Raw genomic sequence first — 24,065 nt, forward strand, 5'->3', positions numbered from 1 at the left:
AACCTATAGCAAATAATACATGTTTAGAATGTGAAAGAGATGAAGTAGCTAAATGTTACTATGTAATATACCACAGTGTGTCATAAAAATAATGTAAATGACTTAAAGTGAAAAGATTTTAATTTGATTCTCAGATTCATTTGACTTTTATTTTTGAAGCTGACTTTTCTAATTGTAAATAAAGATTATATAGTTACAGTATTTTTAAGAAGTCAATAAAGCAGTTCAAAACACATTTTTATGTATTTTCACATATGTAAAAGTGTTTTTTGTATGTAAAAACAACAGAGCGTTGACTTTCAGCACTGGTGCTGATAACAGTGGGTATTTCCACTCTGGCTATTTCCTATTTGTGCTGAATCTATGAGACAGCTGGAGCCGCGACGAAACACACACAGAATCAGTCTAATTTATTCTCTATTTTAAATATGCCAGTGGCTCAGGCCTTGATCAACACTTCTCATTAAAATATGAAACTTTAACAAAACAACATGTTAAAAACTATATAGTAGAATAGGTTCTATGGAGTTAAAATTGAAAAAAAAATTGAGTAGCTATAAATTTATAGTATATTCAGAGAAGTAATTCCAGCAAAGAGATTATTTGATTAATGTGTTCACTTGAAAATTAAACCTAATTCCATATACTTTCTGTTCCCTTCTTGGACCTGACTACACTTACTGTAGAATTCGTCAGAAGCAGAAAGAAGGTGGCACATACTCTCCTCGAGATGCAGAAATCATTGACACTAAATTCAAGCTGGATCAGCTCATCACAGTGGCAGACCTGGAACTGAAGGATGAGAGATTAACGCGGTGAGCACACTCCACCGGGTGTACAGTGGTCCAGAGGGCCTGGAGCCATGACCCTATTCTGACCTATGCTTGTTGGAAGTGTTTGTGGGGCTCCTATTTATACAGGTCACAGAGATCTTCTTTCAAAGGGTGACCTCCATCTTCTACACACTTCTCACTGATGTTCAGAGAATCACTTAATCTTCTTAATACTGAGAGTTCAATCTGAACCTTGGACTAGTGTTCAACCAAGCTTTTTTTTTTTTCCTGAGACAAATATTTTTACCCATTAGACAAAATATTTAAATTTATGTCCAATAATTCACTTTATATGATAGATTTTTTTTTTTCACAGCAGATTTTCTGGAAGTTCTACATTTTAATCACAAGTTTAAAATAATTACATTTTGTAAATACTTGATATCATTTATTTTTATAAAAGCCTTCTTTAAAATTCCTTATTTTAGTATGAAATTATATCAAAAATGTAAATTATATACTGAAATTTCATTTTAATTGCTTAATATTTTAAAATTAAATGTAAAGTAAAATTACCCTTGGAAGGAAAAGTAAATATGTATGTACTAACTGTATGTCATTAATATGTATTGGGAATAGTAAACTGCTTAATTTTAAATAGGTTATTTTTAGCTCTTTCAAAACCATTATAAATTGTTCAAAATGTTGGCACATTTGAAAAACTTCTATTAGAATAATTTATTAAATTTTTAATAAAACTATCATCAAGCTATCTTGTTTATATTCCTTTAAGAGCCAATATTTTGTGATGCTTAAATAAACGTAAGACAATTGTTACAAAACAATTCAGTTTAACTTTTTAAAATTATTAACTCTGAAAATGTGGCATCAAAGATCTTGAACTGGGAATCAATCATATATAGCTGTCGTTTACAAAATGTGGCCTTTGCCTGATAGATTGACTTTGCAAGAATATTTCCAGCAGGTCTAAAATACCTAAAATGTGCTATAGAGCAAAGTGTCATCTCATAAGCAGGAGCCTTCCAAATGCAATAGAATGAAAGTTATTTTGTGTTATCACTAAATTAAAAGGAAGTTTGGTTTGTCGGATATGAAAACAACTTCCTGTTAAGATATTTGTCTATGTTGATTCTAATTCTAAATGGATATTACTACAGAGACTATGTGTAAGATGGTTATTTATTGTCCAGGACATAGTTTTTAACATAAGAAATGTTATATATAAAAGATCAATAGGTTCCTAAGGTAACCTGCCCAAGCGCAACCACACACAGGAGCAATAGAGCATCACTACTCTGAGGCTCTGTTTCTCAGTCTCTGAAGGGTCATACTGCCTGGTGAAAGGAAGTTTCTACTCCTTTTTCCCTGTGGACCGACTGAATTTCAGTAGTGTTCTTCCAACTGCCTTTCTGCACTCCTTTCTCAAGTCTTTGTGCCCCTTCCCCAGGCCTGGGGTCCCAGTCTCTTCCTTTTAAGGCCCAAAGTGTGCAAAGGACAAAACTTCAAATCTCTCAGTGCAATTAATTTTAGTTGTTTGAACAATTTAGTTTAATCTGTTCATACTAAAGTGTGAACTTCTAAGTGCGTACTTGTACAGCATTTTAAAAAAGATTTTCTTGTTAATCCTCCAAAGGTCCGTTGTAAGTTGATCTTTAGCAGATATAAAATAACAAAGTAAAAAAAACCCAGTCAGTATCAGAAAAAGTATTCTTTATTAAGAGGGTTACCATTCTAGGTGAGCTTTGGTAAGGGCAGACCCCCTAATCTCTTCACGTTTTCAGTTTGTACCTTCCTCCGCTTCTGAACGCAGCCATTATCAAAATGGTAGTAGGTTGGAGTTTTCTTGTTTTTATTTGTTTTTCTGTTTAACAATTATTGTTATGGCAGTTCATAGAAAAGGTGGGTGGGGACTGTACAGATTGCTTATTATTCGGTATTTATAATTCAGGGACAGCCTTATTTAACCTTGACTCCTTGTTATTAATTTATGACTTCCATATATATTTATTTATATGACACTTTATTTGTAGAAGAATGCAGAAGTGTCTTTGAAATATATTTCAAATAATTCTTATTTATTTTTGCACATAGAAAATGAGTATATATTATCCTGAGTAATAGCAAAGTTGGACATTTTAGTGTCTATCCTTTTCACTTTCTCATTTGTTATGATTCCAATACTAGTGACTATAAAATCCAATGGCACAGAATAATATGCTTTGTTTGATTTACTATAGAAATGTATTAAAATAACTACCAAGTGGCTTGGGTATTAATTTTTCATTATAGAGATCTATCTCCAGTTTTACTATTTATAGAAGCTTTTCATGTTAATAAAGTCATTAATGCATTAGACAATATAACCAAAAAGGTAGTAACTAATGGATTCATAGTTCCAAAATCTAAACCTATTCAAAGCTGTATGGATGTGATGAGGGCAGAACCATAGGGACCGATGGTATATAGTAGGTTCTGGGAGTGAAGAATCAAGGATTTTGTGTTAGCTTCCAAAATGTTGAGTGCAATTGCGATATGTCTTCATTATTTGTAGGAAAGAACTTAGATAATTTCTTTTAAGTCTACCTCATTAACATATGTTCTTTTCTGCTTGAGACTCAGCCATGTTATTTTTCCATAGAACCTGCTCAATTTCTTCATGCTAATTTTCCTCAGTGCCATATGTCTCCACGTGTCCGTAACAGAAATGAGTAAAAAAGAATATCTAAGCAGTCATTAAGGTATTGATTTCAGGAAGTTATCTCGTTGACCAAAAAAAAGTCATTATGATGCTTTGTATTAAATCTTTTGAGGGATTTTATAGTTAAGAGATTATTTAACTATTTTATGTTATCTACTTTATTTATATTCTAAGGTATGTCCTATAATTGTTGTATATGTAAACTCTTATTGTTTCATTATACCTTACCTTGTTTTACAAAAGATCTGAATTCTTTCACTTCATCCTTTTTCTTTTTGAAGGAAAGATTTAGTACTCTGTAACCCCATGAGAACATTGAAGGATATACCAAAATAATGCTTTAAATTCTTATTTGGAATGATAATTATATGATTTCATTATGTATATTTTGTATTTAAGTTTTAGACAATGTAAGCCATGTTTTTTAGAAAGAATATTTAATGTTTTGGGCTCATCTATTCCACTTTTACCAAGTTAACAAATGACCCTTGGGTTTTGTTATATGATAAATGAACAAAACATTTTGTGATGACTGCTTCAAAACACAGCTACTTAACTCGTTGAAGTGAGAAAGGTTTTTAAGAGAAAATATTGACAAGATCAGTAACACACACAAAGGTAAAACAGAGACCTGTCTCTTTAAGATGGCTGAGACTGGCCCTGTGGATTGTTTTTTAACTAATTTAAGTATAACGCAGACAACCTTCCCAAAGGATTATAACACAAAATTAAATATCGCAAATTAAAGATTCTAGTCATTAAAAAAATTTCCATCTCCTTTTCACACTTAAGTTACAGAAGTTTTGTTTTCTGTGGTAACTAAATTAGGAAAACATTTTAGAATGACGTTAGTCAATGTTTCTAATATTCTTACTTGACAGACACTCAATTTCTCCCGAACCTCATTTTTTTCCCAGAAATTTTGTGCATCATGGCATACTAATGACCTTGCCTATTTTAGCTGAGTGAATATAATGGTACATTATTTTAAGACTCAAGGCCCAACCCAGTAATAATAAATAGAATTAAATTCTCAACAAAATGAAGCAAACAGTTGAATTGCTAGTTCAAGAGTATCTTTCCTTCTTGTCGAATTTTTATTAAACATATAGCTGTCCTCCAGAAGTTTACCATTTGGAAGAATCCTATGAATGTGCTTTGTAAACTGTAAATCAGAATACATTTGGTTTTGTTATTGTTGTTATTTATAATATTTATAAAATTAAAAATTGTCCTAATCTATTTTCATATAGGGATTGCTAACATGATAATCACTACTGTTGATGAGCAATTACTATGTGTTAAATTCTGTAGGTAATGATCTGAAGGAACTCTTTCAACCTTTGTAGCAGGTACTCACCCTCAGTTTACGAGTGAAAAACAAAAGATGCCTAGAGATTTTAGGTAACTGTTCAAGGTCATACATCTAGTAAACAGGACAGCCATGGTGCTAGCCCAAGTCTGTTTGATTCTGAGATAAGGAGATACACCTGTGTGTGTGTGTGTGTGTGTGTGTATGACTCTGAGGGATACTATCATATCAATATAAACCCTCTCAAATAGACAAGTGCTCCTTCTGCAAGAAGCACTTTCTATCTCTATCAGGGAATGATTCTAAGCAGGGGTGTCCATCCTTTCGGTGTCTCTGGACCACACTGGAAGGAGAAGAGTTGTCTTGGGTCACACATTAAATACATTGCAACACGTAATCACACCAAAAAAATCTGATAATGTTTTAAGTAAATTTGTGGTTTTGTGTTGGGCTGCATTCAGTCATCCTGGGCTGCATGCGGCCTGCAGGCTGCAGGTTGGACACCGCTGTTGGGAAGAACTCGTTTTGAAATTTTTTATTTTCTAATGATATGGGGCAAAGAAGTAATGGCATTTGAGCCTAAGTTCAAACTTGCAGAAACTGGACAGTCTTTAGTAGTGCAATTCTTATGGTGACTTTACTACGAATACATAATATTTGACTGAAAGAGGGAATTCTATGTTATTAACTATAGGTATAAAATAGTTAGCATTTTAATGCCATCAGTTCTTTGGTAGATTCTGGTTGTTAATTTTCCTTCTGTCTTAAACCATTTTTACAAGCAATGCCAAAAACATGAGAATTCCGAACAAGAAATGTCTGATCAATATGTGACTCCAGGACAACAAATGGCCTGAAATAGAATAAAGATTAAGATATTTAACGCACATGTTCTTGTAGTAGCAAATGAAAAGTAATGCACTGTTTGTATACTAAATTATTAATGAATCTTTACTTCCAGATACTCTTCATTTTTCTTTAGACGCAAGGAGATTTTTGTCATCCAGTAAGTTACTGCGGTGATGCAGAGCTCTGCTGTGATTATTTCAGTCTAGTCAGGTGGTGTGTTCTGTATCTTAAAATGCCTATTATTGAGCACTTTGTTGTTTAATGTGCTATTTTTTCAAAGCCACCCCCATGCTTTCTACTTAACATGTGCTCTCTGTAATAGTGCATGCTATTGATATGGTAAAGTTAATCTTATCAAAATGCACATTAATTCATAATGCGCATGTCCTGAGAATTTGCTGTGTTCTCCTATTAGCTTTGGTGGTAAAACAAGTATTCATCTAGATTTCTTCACATGTGTCTTGTCCTACTATAACCATGATTCAAGTGCTGAATTTGCCATCTGACAACTGGAGGCTGGGTGTACACTTCACACCAGCTCATTTCAACTGCAGCAGGTGGTAATCTGTAAGGACCAAGACGATGACATTCCCGTTCTTTGACTCTGGGGCATACGGAGTGGCACATGTCATGAAATCTTTATTCCTGCCCTGACCGCTGTATAGCAAACTGTGCGGGCTTGCAGGCACTCCTCTCATGCTCTGAAATGCCATTCTTGTCCTAGCACAAAAATTACTTTACACATTCTGGTAGCAAACTGTCGACATTAGATTGGACCCCCGCAACTGATTGAGTGCCTCAGAGACAACCAGTTAATTCATGCAAAGGAGATGAATGGAGGCAGAAAATGAAAATGCATTTGATTTCAAAATCCCAAATCTACTACAGAGGAATCAGTGTCCAGGAGCCACAGTTCTGGGTGGAGCCAGAGCTCCCGACATTGTTACTGACAGTGAATAACATTGAGCATTATTGAAATAGAGGAAACCAAGCCTATTTCTACTCTAATCACATTTAGCATTTTGGAATAATAATTAACCTTATTTTACTGTATGTTAATTAATTGTCAAGTTCCCTTTGACAGAATTAAAAGTTATGAAAATATGTTTTTCTCAAAAAAGCTGCTTGATCAGATTCAAACATTTGTCCAAGATGCTGTTGAGCTAAAGATTTAAGTGATTACGTCACACATAAAAGATCCATCTCTAACCAGCCCTCGAAGCTGACCTCTCGACATTCCAGGCTCACAAGTGGTCTGCTTGGGCAACTCTGCTGAATGTCTTTCTTCATCATCATTAAACATAATCCTCCTACTCCTTTTGCTTTATGCCATTAGTACCTCAGAGAAAATGCTTCCATTTTCATTGAATCCTCACTGTCTCTCCTCTTTCATCAATTTTTTTCTTCTACTGTCCTGAATAGATTCCTGCTCAGTCAGAGCTCTTATTTTGACAGAGATAAATGTAATAGTTTGGGTTAATGAAAACCATTATACAACACAGCTATGTAATCGTATTTGTTAAAGTACATGTGGTCTTCTTTCAAATTTAGTTTTCTCAGGTTGCCTTCTGACCCTAACACAGGAACTTCAGTGCTTACCTGCCTGGCTGGCTAATAGCTCAGGCTGCAAGGTCTTCTCTTTAGATGGCAGTACGTCATCTGTCTCCTCTTCATTAAGTCCTCACTGAGAACTTTGACCGTTTCTTCACACAGCTGTCAGCAGGTTCTTCATCCTTTCTCTCTGCTGCATCAGCCCTATTGCCCCCGAGGCAGCTAAGCCGATGCCCATGGTTTGAATTTAGAATGCATGGTTGGCAAAATGAAGCAACTGTCAAGAAGTTGTTTTCAAACGTGCTAATGTGCAAAGGCTCAGTAATAAGGAACATACAACTCCTGCACCCTAGGAATCTGAGCTCTTTGACATCAGCAGGAGTGTGGCTTTCCCATCTCACCTTGCCTGAATAAAAGAAATAATAATAATAATAAAATGAAATAATAATAATAATAAGTACAGTAGGTGTGTGGCACTGTTCTAGGCACTGGAAATACTGTGATGAAAAAAGGAAGGGGCATTGCCTCAAGAAGCTGCCCTTCAAATAGCTAAGCTCCTTTTCAGTCTATTTGGCCTTACAGATATGAGGAGACATACTGAGGAAGTACTTAGATATCACTTAACTAATTGATTGTTTTTCTAATTAAATAAGAAAAATATCACATTACTAACTTATTCAGGTTGTATGTTTACCTTATAAAATGAAATTTTAGCATCAGCTACATAGTACCAGCTATCAGCTAAGATAATATTTTTCATTTATATTGAAGACCACAAAAAAGTTACTGGTGATTTTATAAAGAATAAAGAAATATCTGAAAGGATGCTACTTTAGAGGCTAGAACAAATAAAAACAATAGTAGAGAACAAAAATAAAGACACCTTTGCAAGCATTACAATGCTTTGGAGAAGTAATAGAATATCATTTCCAAGTAGTTTTAAATGTTGGAGCAATTAAAAACTCACACTCGACACTTTGTAAAAATATGTTTTACCAGAGAGATAGATTGTTTACAAATTTTTATTTGAATATGAAGTACATAGTAGTGTGTGCAAATTATATATTTTTTATATCACAGCAATAGAATTTGAGGCTCTTTTCTTTTTCTCCTCACTTAACTGGTTGATAGAAAGCACAGCATTCTCAATTTGTCCTGTGCCACTGGTAATGCTGACTTAAGCTGCTCATCTATATGCCATCATCTATGGCTCTCTATTTGGGCTAAATTTTAATTCCCTATAGATTTCAACTAATTGACCTTGAGGGAAAGCTGAGTCTCTGTGACAATACGGTCTTCAATCACCACTGCCAACATAAATAAATTGTTCCTCTCTGGATCTATCGAGAGTAATCTGAGTGGAATTTAAGTTTTTGATAGACTTAAAAAAAATGAGCCCAGACATGAAATAATACCCTTTTCAGCAAAAAGGCATAGGATTTAAGAAAACTAAGATTCACATAATAAAACTGTTTAGCCTTTTATATTGGAAAGTGGTCAGTTATCTTATTGAAATCTGGACAATTTCCAAATTCACTTATATACTCATGAGCTGAATATGATATGACAATAACCTTAAATATTCTAAGTCAATAAAACAAGAGTACCCATATCAATAAAATGCTTTCCATTTAAGAATTTTTAGAAGTTGTAAGAAATGTTCATGAAAACAAGTGTCCTGTTGAGTTTCTTTGTGGGTCTCCACCGAGCACTTGATTTGAAAAGAGAACTCCTTCTGAGATAACATTACTGACTTTCAAACAGACCAATTTCTGTAAATTCTTATGTGTATCTAACCAAATGTTCTTACCTAAAGGAATAATTACCTCATCAGTGATAAGTTAATTCATTTTCCTCATTTATATTCCACCTAGTTTTCTAATGTCCTCTATTCCTTATCCAAATTAATAATTTTTCTTATTTAAAAAATAAAACTTTAAAACCATAAAGAAAAACAAAATTTAGAACATAGCCAATACTTAAGGGGAAAACATACCCATACAATATGAGGCTAAGAATCAAAGCAATTCTATGGCTACCACAGACAACAAGAAAAAAATTCTAATTTTTATTTGAGATAGGTAACTCACACCCATTTCAGCATAAATTATCCAGATAGGTATTTGAAGATGTTATTTCAAACATAATTGTGAAATAACCGTAGACTGGACAATTACATAAAAATCAGACTATTAGAATCCTTGTTTTTTACATTATATAAATTCAAATGGGAAGGACAGATTATATAAAGTGATTAGGTTTAAATAAAGAGAGTGATATAAGAGGAAATAAAGCCAAAGCAGGGCCTACTTCTTTTATTATTATTTTTTTTATGTCAGTGGGCAAGAGCAATTTTATTGTTCCTATATCTAATTTCCTAACAAAGTACCTAGCACCTGTCAACTTCTCAAGTTTGGTGATAAGATACGGCCCTTGTTTATACTTTATACTGTTTGTTCATACATGCAGTGATCATACCTATGCAAATCGTCGAGATAGGACCTTCTGAGAATTCTCACTTGCATAATAGTTTCAGGAGAAATTGATCTAATTCAGATATTTTCATAGTAATCAAAGCATTTATATTTAGCTTACTGTGTATCTTGGTCTGCATTCATCCATACTGTATACTTAAAAGTGATTTACTCATTGTTCACTGTGAGTAAGGTCAGGAGGGACCTGCAGTAAATCAAGTGTTAATCCTGCGCGCACCTTCAAGTGTACATGAACCTGAATGCTTGTGTCCTTAATGCATGTACTTAAATTGCCATAATACAAGGCAGAAGGTGATTTGTCCTAAGAAAGTTGGTTTCACAAAAGGAAGATATTATTTTCTTTGTAATAGGACAGAGAAATTCCACAGAGGAGTTAACACTTGAGTCAACCATTGAGAGTCAATAGAATCTGGTTGTGAGAAAACCCCTGGCATGGCTCAAACTGAGAAGGGAGGAGGGCCCAGAGACTAACTGGGGTGCAGACCGAGTGCGTGAGAGGGAATTGTGGCGATGACGTCAAAAGGTGGGCGTGATTAGGAATGCCTTCACACGATTATATAAACCCGCATTACCACAGTCATTTTACTCGATTTCCTTGGAAGTCTAGATATTTGTGACCACTCTTTATGCAGAAACCTTGGCTGGGAAGAATAAACTAGAAAATCTTGCTGCTTAATCTAGCGCAATCTAGTCTACCCATTTTTGAGTAAATTTAAGAGAGAGTATTCTTATAGAAACAAAAAAAAATTCTTCCCTATATCATTAGAAATTGTGCATTGATAAGAGGAGCTTGAGTTATACAAAATAAAATAGAAAAAGTAACTGTAGTACTAATGATAGTAACTAACATGTATGTATGTATTGCTTACCAAGGTCAGGGACTTTCTGAACATTTTACATGTATGAGCTTGATTTACATAATTTTACCCCATTTTTCATACTAGGAAACCAAGGCTTAGAAAGATCAAGTAACTTGTTCAAGATAATGTGACCAGTATATGCTGGAGCAGGTATTTGAAACCATTAAGGGCACAATATTTTATAAGGAAAGAATTCTCAAATATCTAATCAAGTCCAACAGCTAGCCAGCCAGTTATGGTTTAAAGTTAACATCTTAAGAGAAAGCTTTCGAATGCAAAATAAAATACTAGTAAAATAAAATAAACTTTTTGTGCATTTTTCATTAAAAGTAAACTGAGGTCAAAGAAAAAAATTTATTCAATTTAATTTCTAAATGAGAATAGAGATCATTAATGAAAAGAAGTGCACAGATAAGAATGATATAAATAATAATATGGTACTTTAGCTATTTCTTGCTCATTTATATTTGAACATTCATGTTTAACATTTCTTGGGAATTTCATAAACATAACTGATTTGCCAAATGACTTACTGATGACTGCCGAGAAACTAGTTCTATTTTAGATTTGGATATTGCAGTAAAAATATTTTACCAGTCAAGACTGGATATTCAAGTAATCCTGGATTCTCAGGAAAAGAGAATCTTTTCGTTCTGATTTTCCTTAAGTAGATGGACCGTGAGTCTGTAATTAAATCAGACATAGTTTCTTTGAATTTCACCAATCACAAACTGAAAAGTGTTCCTCGTTACTTTAAAAATGATCTCTGTGCCACTCAGGAATTTCCATTTGTTTGGTAGGAGGGAAATTGATTTGCTGTTTCAAGTATCTTGTTTATTTCTATCTGACACTCAGTTCATTAGGATTTTCCCACCCTAAGCCCCTCTCCATTTCTATTTCTGAGGAACATCATGGCATTGGAGCATGAGTGTCGGCACCTAAGGGGACTAGGGCAGTGGGGTTTAATCCATAGTGTCTTTTTTTCTTGATGGTCTTCGCTGACAGATAGTTACTTCCAATTGTTTCCTCAGTCCCTACTGTTGCCATCTCAGAAGGATTTCCTAGGCCTCTAATTCGGATTCTGTCTTCATGTCCCAGAACCCAGGATATTCCTGATTCAAGAGCCCTTTCAGCCATCTCCATATCCGTCTAGAGTCAGGATTTCTCTGTTGCCTCCTTAGAATTAGAGGGTGTTGTGGAAAGCCAGCTCACTCACAAGCCTTTGCACAAACATTGCTACCTGATCACTGTGATGCCATGTTTGATAGCGAGGTGCTCCTCCAGGTGACAGCCTGAGAAACAGGGACATACCTCTTTCTGCGTGAGGACTCCGGCAGCATCAGCCAGATTCTATCATTCTCCTTGATAACACTTGCTCCACCACGCATATTTTTCACCTTTCCCTGTATTAGAGTAAGAGATACTTCTTTTCAACTCATGTTTTCTTCATTGAACACAATCCCTTTGCGACCATTTTCATAATATTCATCATGGCACATTTTTCAATCTAATTATTCCCTTTTGCTCGTCCTTTAATAAAAACCCCGTCTTCTTATAAATAGTCCTCACTGAAGGACTAGAGTAAGAGTATCCCCAATAATATTAAAAATTTAAACTCTTTCTAAACCAAATGTGTTTTCATGTCTTCTGTGTTTGTGCTAATGTGCTGTGCATGACAAGTGTGTCACTAAAGATTGCCCATCTCTGAATGTGTGTGTTGTGTAATCTATTTAGTTGTTAGAAATAATTTTGGTTTTTTTCAGAGTAAAAATGAGTAATGGACTGTCACAAAATATATGACTAAAATCATGTTTGAAATGATTGTGATTTTGTTATAATAATATATTTATCAAAACTCACAAGACAAAACTCAGGCAATATAATGTCATGTTTCAATGACCCATTCTTCCTGCTTCAGCACTCTCTGTGGACAAAGAAAACATTTTTCCAAATCCCCGTTAACTTTCTTAGAACACTAAATACTTTGCAATATATTAAAAGGTGACCCATTTTTAATGTAGTGCCCCCAATGCCTAACAATATAGAAAAGTACCTTCTTAGCTTGAGAGAGAAGCCAAATTATTATTTGTCTATATTTGGGTCCAAATAATATATACTATTTTTAAATGAAATAAAATTTTAAATAATGTAAGTTAAAGGCATTGCACATTATATACTACTGGTTTATGTTTTTCTTATTTTAATCTTGATCTCTTTTAGAAAGAGCCATACCTTTACCTCATAATGTATTTAATACAATCTCTGTTGCAGGTTACTTAGTTATAGAAAATCCATCAAGTAAGTTTGTCAAATATCTTTTCTTCTTTTGGAATATCAACTTTAGACTCACTGATTTGATGAATCTTACTGTGTGGTTCCTTTTTTTGTATGTTCGTTAGAAGAGCTTCCAAGCTGGATATAAATCATAAAAGCATGACTAATTGCATGGTAACTGGAGAAATGCTTTCTCTCTCTCTTGGGGTGAAGTCTGCATGTCTGTATTTTAGCTTGGGAAGTAATACGGGGATATTAAACTCCTTGGGGTTTAAAAACCATGTCATTATGAGAATGAGGTCACTGCAATATTTTATATCTTCTAAAACCTTGTAATGTATAAAATGTTTTCTGTATGACAAAGAGGTATTATGTGCTTTAGGATTCAATGATAACTTTATGCCCTTACATTTACTCGAAAACTTTCTTCATTAAAATGTTAAATCATTCACTGAAAGCCACTTACAAATAGAAGGAATTTTGAATGATGAATACAAAGAAAGTGCACTTAAAGGAGAACATTTTGAAAGTATGGCAGAGTGACTTTACCGGGCTGGGGGGTTTAGGGGTTTTGAAATGTCCATTGTTCTCTAACTCGTTAACCAGTGCCCGTGCTAAAGTGAAAGACCCCAATCTAACGTGACTCCATTTCATACCTTTCCTTGCTTGGAGGCCGATAAGCAAGAAATCCTTCCTGCAGCATGTTGAAGAGCTCTGCACAAACAACAACCTAAAGTTTCAAGAAGAATTTTCGGTATGTTACTAGCAGTTGTCATAACATTGCCAGCCTTCCAGTCGTTTCATGTGTCACATTTCATGTCCATTTTAAGCAAGCAAGACCATGAAGGGCTGGCCTTGATAATCAATACCCAATTACCAGGTCGATTGTTTGCATAGTAATGTTACACTGGGCGGCCTCTGGTACAACCCGACCAGAATTATTCACCTATTGTGTCAGGAAAAGGTGCACTTCTTCAGACCTCCCGGGGAACAGTATCCTGGCCTCGTTTCTTCTCTGCTCTCTCATCCAGATGTAGATGCTAGTCCATAGAGCTGTTTTCACCAGTTTTTGTTTGTGTATGAGGCTTGGGTTATACCATAATTATAGTTCATATTCAAATAATTATTTTAGATACAGAGACTAATTCCAATTTATATTTGCCTGCTTATTTTGTCTTTGTGGTATAGGTGAACCACAGAGCAGAATTTGATGTTTCCAGAAACTATACAAATAATATTATTTCCAGAACTGTCCAAAAATAAACAATAGATAAGTAATGCCTGTGTTTTACAAGGCCTATTTTTAAGTTACTGTAAAAACAATGCTGTTTCATGTTATGGAGAGGAAGCACAGAACTCGTCACCTAAAAACTATTTAAAAGTTAAGAATAATTTTGTTGCTTTTAATATTTTGTATATCTATAAAATTGAAATTATTTTAAAACAAAAGGTAGGTATAAGATCTGCAAGTTATTTTAAAACTCATAACCATCTTTCCTAACTTAAATGACTAGTTTGTACTATGAAAATAAAACAGATTTCTAAATGTCACCAAAACTTTATCTCTAATTTTTAAATGAAATTCACAGTATGTAAACTTATAAAACAAAGAATCAAACAATAGGCTTGAATAATTCAGGATTATAATATTTCAGTCTCTGAGGGAATAATAACAAAAAATCTGAGAAGATTAATGGTATTTCCTACAGCTTTTTGGTTATGCTTCTTAAGTAATATTGGTCTGGACTTAACAAAATCGGTGGTACCATAAAACTCTTTTTAACATTTACACAGCAAGAACTTTCCATTTTTCAGGGGGAAAAGTGTAATTTCACTAGAATAGAAGCGAATATAATTATATTATGCATGACTAAGTAGATGAAAAGTTTTATTACTAATATTTTCACATATATTATATTGAGAAAGTTTCTAGTTTAGCTTTTTTGGAGATCATGGTTTTAAGAACTTAGGGTGTTTTTATGTGAATATGTAGGTTTTGTGTAACTATGATATAAATGTATCTATATATGTAAGGGACTTTTTTTAATGCTTTCATCCTAATGTTGTATTAAGTTTTTTAAAGCAAAATTATGTTTTAATAAACAAATGTGGATTTGATGCATATATTTGAAAAACCTTATTATTCCGGTTATATTCACTTATTATACTTTAAATATTTAAAACCTCCTACTGTGTGATAGGCATTGTATTTGGCACATTGACGTATATCAATTCAACATTTCACAGCTAAGTGACCTTGGGCAAATCACGTAACCTCTCTGCGCCTCAGTTTCCTCATATCTAAAATCATAGTATCTACCTCATTGAGTTCTGAATGCTAAAATAATTGAATGAGTGTAATACTGGAAATTGTGGCTGGCATAATTGTTAGCTGTTATGACAATTATTCCTGTGGGAAAAAGCTCATATTATGGTAAGAATTGCAGACATGTATTAAAAATTACGAAGGCACCGTATCATGACAGAGATGTTCCTGATGAAAAGAGGATCAACCTTGTTTGGATAGCAGTCAGAAAAGACTTCACAAAAAGGTGACCTTTGAGATGAACTTTAGGAACAGAAATCCAATGTGTAGATAAATGTAGAGATTCCGGAGAGAGGGAATGAATGCAAAAGTGTCAGGATGCAAAACAGTGCAACTGAATGTGTGACCTCACTGGAAAGAGGAAATAGTAGGAGAGGGAGCTAGTAGTTGGGACGATGGTCAGAGCCCTTTGTGCTGTGATAAGAATTGGCCACCCAGTGTAACATTACTATCCAAACAATCAACCTGGTAATTGGGTATTGATTATCAAGGCCAGAGTCATTTAAATCTATAAATGGGGATTTCTATGTGAAATAATTGTAGAAGTACCCTTCTCAGGTAATTTCCAGTTCACCTTTCTTCTCCCCTCCCCTGCATAGTTCTTTTCTTACAAATATGCTCCCCAAACCCTGACAAATGAAAGCTGTTCCGGGATTCCTCACTTAGTTAATCTTTATTTTTCTAAGCCTCTGGTGCCAACACACCAGCACTCAGATGTGTGCACTGCCCCTCTCTTCTAAGACATACCCGCTTGCAAAAGACCGTCCAGATTTGCTATTTGAGGAAGAATGAAGGTGGAAGGGAGAATTAGCCAGTTAAAATAAATTATTTATAATGTTAAATGAATTATAAAAACAAGTGTTTTTAATAGTGTTTAAGGATTTCTGCAAGTTGAGACATCTCTAAAATGGAAAACCATAAATTTTGTAAATGTAAATCTCAGCTCAACAAAGTAATGAACACATTTTTGCACCAACTTCCTCTTATTTCGCACCAACAATGATGACTTTTCACCACAATGTTAATAATTGGTCACCCTGGTCCTTTGTCTGTGTCTGGTAATTCTTATTGCAGCTTTGCATCCTACTATCGATTTCACAATGCCTCTGAGCACAGGAATTGACCTCTGCCATCTTCTCAGACTGACCAGTGTTGCCCTAATTAATAGGCATGAAATCACACTGCCTGAGGAGAAAAAACAAAAAATAAATCACTGAACTCCTTTCCCCTCCTAAGTAGACGTTAAAATATTAAATAATATTGTGTGAGTACCTGATAAAACCATTAAGAAAATACGGGAAAGGTTTACTAACATGGTTGCCACATCATAGAGCTTCCCAAAGAACAAAGAAATTATACCAGAGAGCAATGGCCCTACTGACCAATTTTATTTAGTATATTTTCAGTGAAGGTTTACGTAAGACCATTAAGGTTAATTTGACCTTGTTTCTACAGTTAGGAGAGGTACTTTTTAATTTAAAAATAAAAAAGGTTTAGGAAAAAGAATTGTGTTTTACTAAGCAGAATTTCTTGTTTGCCTCTGAAGTCAACCTAAACTTTGTAATGGCTTCATTCCACAGGAATTACCAAAATTTCTTCAGGATCTTTCTTCAACTGATGCCGATCTGCCTTGGAACAGAGCAAAAAACCGCTTTCCAAACATAAAGCCGTGTACGTGCATTTACTGTGTCTGGTTAGAGCAGTGAAGTGCCTTAACATGACCACAAAAGGCATCGTAACATGCTTTTATTTCTTAAATATATTTTATAGCGTATTAATTAAATTATAATAATGCGTTTTGTTAGTAACAACTTTCAAGTTGTAGCTCTTTTGCTTTGTTAACTTTACTAAAGTTAATATACATGGTTTTCAGCTTGCTCGTACAAGGCTCACTTAATGCAGGTGCAAGAAACTGTAGATCTAATAGTTTCTTAGCTTTGTAATTTAACCCAAGTAACAAAACACTCGAACATCTTCCTCCAGATCTAGTTTTCAAATGAAAAGAAAAAGCTCACATGTAACTTTGTGCATTAGTTTCCCTTAAGAGTATTGTAGGGTTTTCTTATGGAATATAAAAAATGCATTGTAAAATATTCATTGAGGATAAATATATATATATATATATATACCAGGATTAGTTTCACAAATAAAGCTGGGTTGTGCCTTACCATACTAAAAATGGCTTTGTTTTTCAATCAATAAGAAAAGAAGCCACATTATTGCTTTAAGAATTGAAGAAGAAAACAACTTAACTCTTAATAACAGCTTTATGTTTGATGTTATATTTCTGAACATATTTCTATCTATATTATAATTTAATCTTTTATACTATGAAATAAAAGGTGCCATTTGTAATGTTTTTAAATATCATCAATATTTTTCAAAAATCTAAAGTTTTAAAATATTCTTTATTTTAGTGTTAACATTATAATTTTCTCCTTGTGTTATACCTGTTTAAAGCTATATTGAGGAAAATTCCAAACTTAAGAATTGAACTTTAGTGTCTAAAACGACATGGACTTAGGGGAGAATACAATCACAGAATGTAAAATTATAAAGTATATGGGTAGGAAAAACTGGTCCAAATTCTGGTATTCTAGAGCTAGAGGGTAACTGAGACAGGAAATAAAAATTTTAAGGAAATATGATATAGTAGGTAGTAACCCAATGGAATCTGCTAATTCCCAAGAATTAGAATAGGATGAAAATGCAAAGAGCTTTAATCCTAAAGTCTTTTCTGGAACAAAACAAATCATAAGTAAATGACTTGCAGAGCCGTTGACAAATAAGATGTTATTATAGGAAATACGAAATGTTTTACACCTCCAAATTTCTATGCCATACCTTTCTGAACAGGCCCTTTTGTTTTCCCTTTCAAAGAGTGACCCTGGGTTGGATGCATCGCTAATTTAAGAGATATGAAAATTCTCATGTTTTTATATTTGCACCTAAATTCCTTCCAGACTGCTTCATGCTCACTCAGTGATATTCTGTGAAAATAAACCGTAGTGTGATTGGAGGACAGTGCTATATAATATTTGACAATTGTTTACAGTTATTGAGTAGGCTGAATTAATTTATTATATATCAGTGTATATAAAATAAGTAAATCAAATATGTTTAACTAGTTCCCAAGTATCAGGGTATATCATTTAAGTATGTAAAATTTTGAGATATTTTTAAATGTTTTATTTCAATATTTTATTAAAGTTTCACTGCATCATTATCTGAACTCACATCATGGCTATGAAAAAAGTCAGACAATATTAGCTTGTTACTTACAGCATAAAAAAGAGAATAAGAGGGGTGGATGAGATATGAACAGCCTTAGAACAACAAGAACTAAGGAGTATGATTATCCCAACTCTTCATTTCTGAGGCTAAGACAAAAAAATAATTGTTAATGATAAACTGACATTGTAAATCAGAGATGTTCTGGATTTTAGAATGGGCATTCATGCATTTTTTTTCTTTGCGAGGGTCAAATGGGTAATGACCAGTTATTTTCCATTTTCTTCTTAATTTCAGTAGTGAAAACCTTCAAATAATGTATCTATATCCAATAGACTTGTAAGGGAAATCTTTTTCTTAACTGTGCTCTTACAGAATTAGGGGTCTTATAAGAAATAATTTTGTCAGGTAAAATTTTATATTTTTCAAGAATGTTATTAGAATAATTCATTAATTCAACTAATACACACTTCCTGCTGTACAGTAAAAAAAGCTGACAAGCCATGGGTTCCGATTGAACACTCTGGGCTGTAATCCTTTTTACCCCCCAACTTAGTGACTGGACATATTAGTCATTGTCTGTCTCTTAAAGCTATTGTGAGGATCAGATGAAATAATCACATAAATCACTTTGCCCAGTAGTGGAACTAGAAAAATACAAGAAAATGATTGTAAGTAATCAAGAGATTGTTTATTTTTAAGAACATTTTAACTTTCTGAGTGAATAGGATTTAGTAATAGCCATTACAGTCTGTGATCTGGGTTAAAAGGCACAGTCACCTCTGTATGCAGGACACCCCACCCGCCCACCCCCTCACACACGCACACACAGAATAAGCAAATGAGTCGTTTAGAGTAAATATATTTCCCCACTGTGCTTGCAGAGAAGCCATAAAGCTGAAGAAATATGTTTTGTCCTGTAGAGAATGATGTTCATAGAGTCTGATTTTAGCTGGAGCCACCTAAGGGAAAGTGCATTGTTTTCTCTGAGTAATGTAGGAAATAGGATTTCAAGTATCACAGTGCATTTTAGAAGATATTGGCTTACAGGGCTTAAAGATACTAGAATTAGCAACACGTACTTGCTGAAAAGATTTGCAAATCTCTATTAGACAGGACACGATGCCCTTCAGAGGTGCTCCAACACTATGAATAAAAAAACTGCTGACCCAGAGGCGTATCAAGTGAACAGAAACTTAATGGCTTCGTTCCTCAGTCCTGGAACTAGCCACAATATCATTAAAATAGTTAGATCGCACCAAATTCAAAATCTTTGGGGCATAATAATTGGCATGAATTTTCTTAAAATATTTCCCATCTCTAACTTAAAGCCCATTGGGCAAGTCATTAATTACTAATAATACAGGTAAGTCATTTTAACACATAAAATATACTCATTTTAAGAGTGAAAAAATTTATTGAGTGCTTACTCTAAGCTCTCATATAAGTTTTCCTTAAGAGGATTCTACAAAATAAAAATATTGTAGCTACACATGATAGCTGAGGTAGCAAAGGAGCAGAGAAGTTGAGCAATTCACCTGAACACTTGTGGTGGATAGATCATTGGGACTCACACCAAACCCACTTAGCCACCTTTCCTCCACCACTGAGCGCCTTCCCGCTGAGGTTAAAAAAAAACCCTCACAATAATTAAGTAGTAATAGACATTTTATTTTTATCATTTCCATGTCTAGTTAAAATTACCACTGGACATTGCAATTATATTACCAACTTCGTTAAAAAAATCCTCGAGAAAAAAATTTCATATTTTGAAGAAAAGTAATGGATAGAGGGTCATCTACTTTTTCCAGATCTTAAAAGTCTAAAGAATAATAATTAAAATTTTGGTGTAAAATAAAGAATAGGCAGATATATTAATAGAAGAGAATAAATAGTCCAGAAATAGGCCACATATAACCTTCATTTTTAGTACAAAGTATTTTTAATAGGAAAATTATATAATATAAAAAGGCATTTAATAGAAAGGTATTTATAATGGCTGATAAACAAGCAAAGGGGCTCAACTTTACATATACTTAAGGAGATCAAAATAAATACTATCAGATATTAATTTGTATCTATCAAAGATAAGACCATAAATTAAATGGTTTGATAATATATTGTCGTAATCAAAGTAGAGAAAACAGAATTGTTCAAACATTTTTGTTCAGAGTGTGAATTGATATAATTAGAGGACAATTTAGGAATATCTTTCAAAATTTGAAATACATGATATGATTTGGGAATTTTATTGCTGGTAATGTACAAATACATTTTAACCTACATGCAAAAAGTTGTGATATATATTCAGCCTTTTATTAAAAATGAGATTAATTTAAATCTTTGCACATGATATATTCAAAAAGTGAAATACTGGATGGCTTTTTAAAATAATAAGCTATTTATCTTTGTTTATGCTGATATTGAATGATACAGGTAAATGAAAGCAGTTTGCAGAATAGAATACGTATCACCCCATTTGTGATATTTTATAAGTATGTACAAAAACTTCTGCAAACACATGGAAGGACATATTAAGAGTCACTATTGCTAGGTAGTGAAACTATGGGATAAGAGGGAATTTCTACTTTAGTTTTACACCCCTCTGTAATGTTGAATGTTATATCATGAACTTCTTCATATTACATTTATAGTAAAATTATAGTGGTAATTTAAAATTGAATAGCATTGATTTCTTATATATTTTTTCTAGATAATAACAACAGAGTGAAGTTGATAGCTGATGCTAGTATTCCAGGATCAGATTACATTAACGCCAGCTATGTTTCTGTAAGTTGCTACTTTTAAATATAGTTTTATAAAGCATAAGTACTGAAATTATATTACTCTTCTATTTACAACAACACCTTCATTACAACCTCAATGGATCTTGATGTGCCAGCTCCTAATAGACACTTCATCTTACCAACAACCATTTCACCAATAGGTGGCAGCTGTACAACTGCAGGTCACGTATCCGCTTGTCATCCTACTATTTCCTACATCTCCTGTTCCACGTGTGATCATATACAATGAGGCCTGCCAGTCTCACTGTCAAAGAAAAGTTAGTTGAATGGACAGTTACGTCCATATAATATAAAAATCTATTATGCTTTTTTTCCCTTCTAGATTTGCTGTCCTTCAAGGGGTCTATGATGTCATGTTCTTTTTTCTATCCTCACCTACCTGTAGAGTGTGAATTCTATTGCAGCTACTTAATAAACATATATCTTAAATGAACCACAATTCCTAAATGTGGGTATTATGACATGCCTAATATACTTTCTTGCATATCATAGATAATAAATGCTTGCTGAATTGTATTGAAATGGACTGAAACCAAATTGCTTTAGGAACTCTCTCCCCCTCTCATTCTCCACGGCTCTTGTTTTGTCAATGCCGATCAATATCGGGCCACATAGAAACCTTATATGCTCCCAAGACCTCCACTTGAGGTGGCATAACCATGAAATCTCGGAGTAGGAATTGCCCTTGTGGTTAATCCAGCTCTTCACCTTGGAACTCTTTCTTAAAATTTTCTGATATGTAGATGTGAGCCTCTCTTGGCACTGATTCATCCACTTCCTTCTAAAGCTGATGATTCTATTTTGAATGACTCTAATATACAGATTTTTCTTTAATGAGATATGGGCTCCAATTCAAATACTTGCAGGTTTCCTCTTCTGCCCACACTCCCATAGATCTTTTCTTCTTTTCTCATTCAGAGGTCTTCTCACCCAGGCCTGCCATTCCCTTTGGTACCATTGGGGCTCTGCTTATGTGATGTTCTGTCCTTTCCCCAACATCAGACAGAAGTGTTCTGTGTCCCATTATCTCTAAGACTCTGTTGGAGGAGGCAATTCATCCTAAATTCTATATTATTGACAATCATTCCAAAATTATAATCATATGTTAGGTCTTATTTTGAAAAGAATGAGTAATGGAAGAATAAGATTTTTTAAATAGGGGAAGTGATGTGAGGAAGGGATGGCATCCATTGAATTTCATCCTATTTTTATGCTGGAACTTAAAAAACACACAAATTTACTATTATGGCAACATACTTTCTTCATTTATCAAATGACTGATTTCCTTGAAAATGTAATTCTTCTTTAAGATTTCTGTGCTTACTAATTTTCATTGTAGCATAAATTCTATAGCATGTTGAAGTTTTGCTTTGACTTACACAATGATACATATATGCATTTAAATATTTAAATTTAATCAATGCCCTAATGATTATATGTCTTATAAAACCATAGAACAGGGCAAAAGCGAATGGTTCTATCCTATTGATTTGTACCATTTTTTAATTTTCCAGTTGGTAGATACAAATTAATAGCTGACATCCTCTAATGTTTAACCAGATATGGGGTCACAGTATAAGATATGCATATGGTTAGGAAGGAAACCAGTTTTAGTAGATTTAACAACCAGGAGAAGATGATAATGCAAGGTGAGCAATAAACTAAGAAGTCTTTATATATATATATATGTGTGTCTCTCTCTCTATATATAGACACACACATGTTCAATATATATACTCAAATGGTGTTGTAATATAGAGCTTACAACAAGGTCACTATGACCCCAACGCAGTGCTGTGCATAATTGCTGCTGAGCTGCATGGTGAGCAGGCCCAAATGGAAAGCACATGAAGGCAGGTCTGGCATTGGAGTGGACAATATACAGGGTGGAGCAAAAGTAGGTTTACAGTTGTTCATATGGAAAATAATACAGTAATAAATAAATAATAACCCAAGCATGAACTCTGTTTTGCATACTCATGATTGTAAACCTGCTCTGCCCCACTCTGTATTGTATTGCCCTTACTTTTCAGGTAGATCCCCTTTGCTTGAGATGCCAGCATCAGATGGAATGGACAGAGCCTAGACACTATAGTAGTCCTCACTGCTCCATCTCCAAATTCAGCCAGTCTTCAAATCAGAAAGAATGCCTGCACCTCAGTTTCTCCTCACTCCCCAGTGGCACCTCCATCTGAAAGTTCATGAACAATTGTCCCAGGCACAAAAGCAGTCCATCTACAAATGGTTCCTGGATTCCTGTTTCTTCAGAAGCTAGAGGAAAGGGGAGGAGGACTATAAAGGGAGGTAGGGAAAAAAGCAAAATAACTACTATTCAGATGGGAAAGCAAAAAATGAAGTCTGGGAAAGAGAAAGGGGAGGACCAGCAAGTGGTCTGAGGGATGTACTTTAAGACTGGGAAACTCAAGGCTAGGATCTATAACTAGGTTACCATACCATCAATGTGGACATCCTTCTGCCCTTGGCTGTTCTTGAGAGTTGTGCTCCTGGAGCTAGGACTCACAGAGAACTTGGGAAATTTTTATGAAGAATGAATTGTATGAGAGAGGTAGGGAGGAAAACAGATACTCCATCCCTGTAAACAACCACTAAGTGTACAAGTGAGTTTAGCAATGTTTTCAAGTGAGTTAACAATAAAATGTTATATAATGAGACAAGAGGGAGGGGGAAGGTCCCAAAACCTCAAAATTATCTATCCTTTCAATCAGATGCTTGAAATTGCATAAAATTGATAACTTTTACTGTAATTAGAGATGAAAGATGACAGGTCGTGATGCAAAAGAGCTATAATAGCATTAGAAATACCAGATTTGTTCCCATTTTAATAGAATATTATAATAGCTAAGGACA

At 34.1% G+C, this 24,065-nt stretch overlaps 1 protein-coding gene across 1 annotated transcript in view; it reads left to right on the forward strand.

Annotated features, from left to right (window-relative positions):
- PTPRQ (protein tyrosine phosphatase receptor type Q) overlaps window positions 1-24,065 on the forward strand; it is a 196,997-nt gene that overhangs the window by 155,222 nt on the left and 17,710 nt on the right. The window contains exons 35-39 of the mRNA XM_024579714.3: window positions 687-815; window positions 12,831-12,857; window positions 13,506-13,587; window positions 16,740-16,830; window positions 21,104-21,180. Of these exons, the coding sequence (XP_024435482.2) occupies window positions 687-815; window positions 12,831-12,857; window positions 13,506-13,587; window positions 16,740-16,830; window positions 21,104-21,180 (406 nt within the window). The remainder of the gene's footprint in view (window positions 1-686; window positions 816-12,830; window positions 12,858-13,505; window positions 13,588-16,739; window positions 16,831-21,103; window positions 21,181-24,065) is intronic.

This window comes from Desmodus rotundus, chromosome 3 (genome assembly GCF_022682495.2).
Source record: "Desmodus rotundus isolate HL8 chromosome 3, HLdesRot8A.1, whole genome shotgun sequence".
NCBI lineage: Eukaryota > Metazoa > Chordata > Mammalia > Chiroptera > Phyllostomidae > Desmodus > Desmodus rotundus.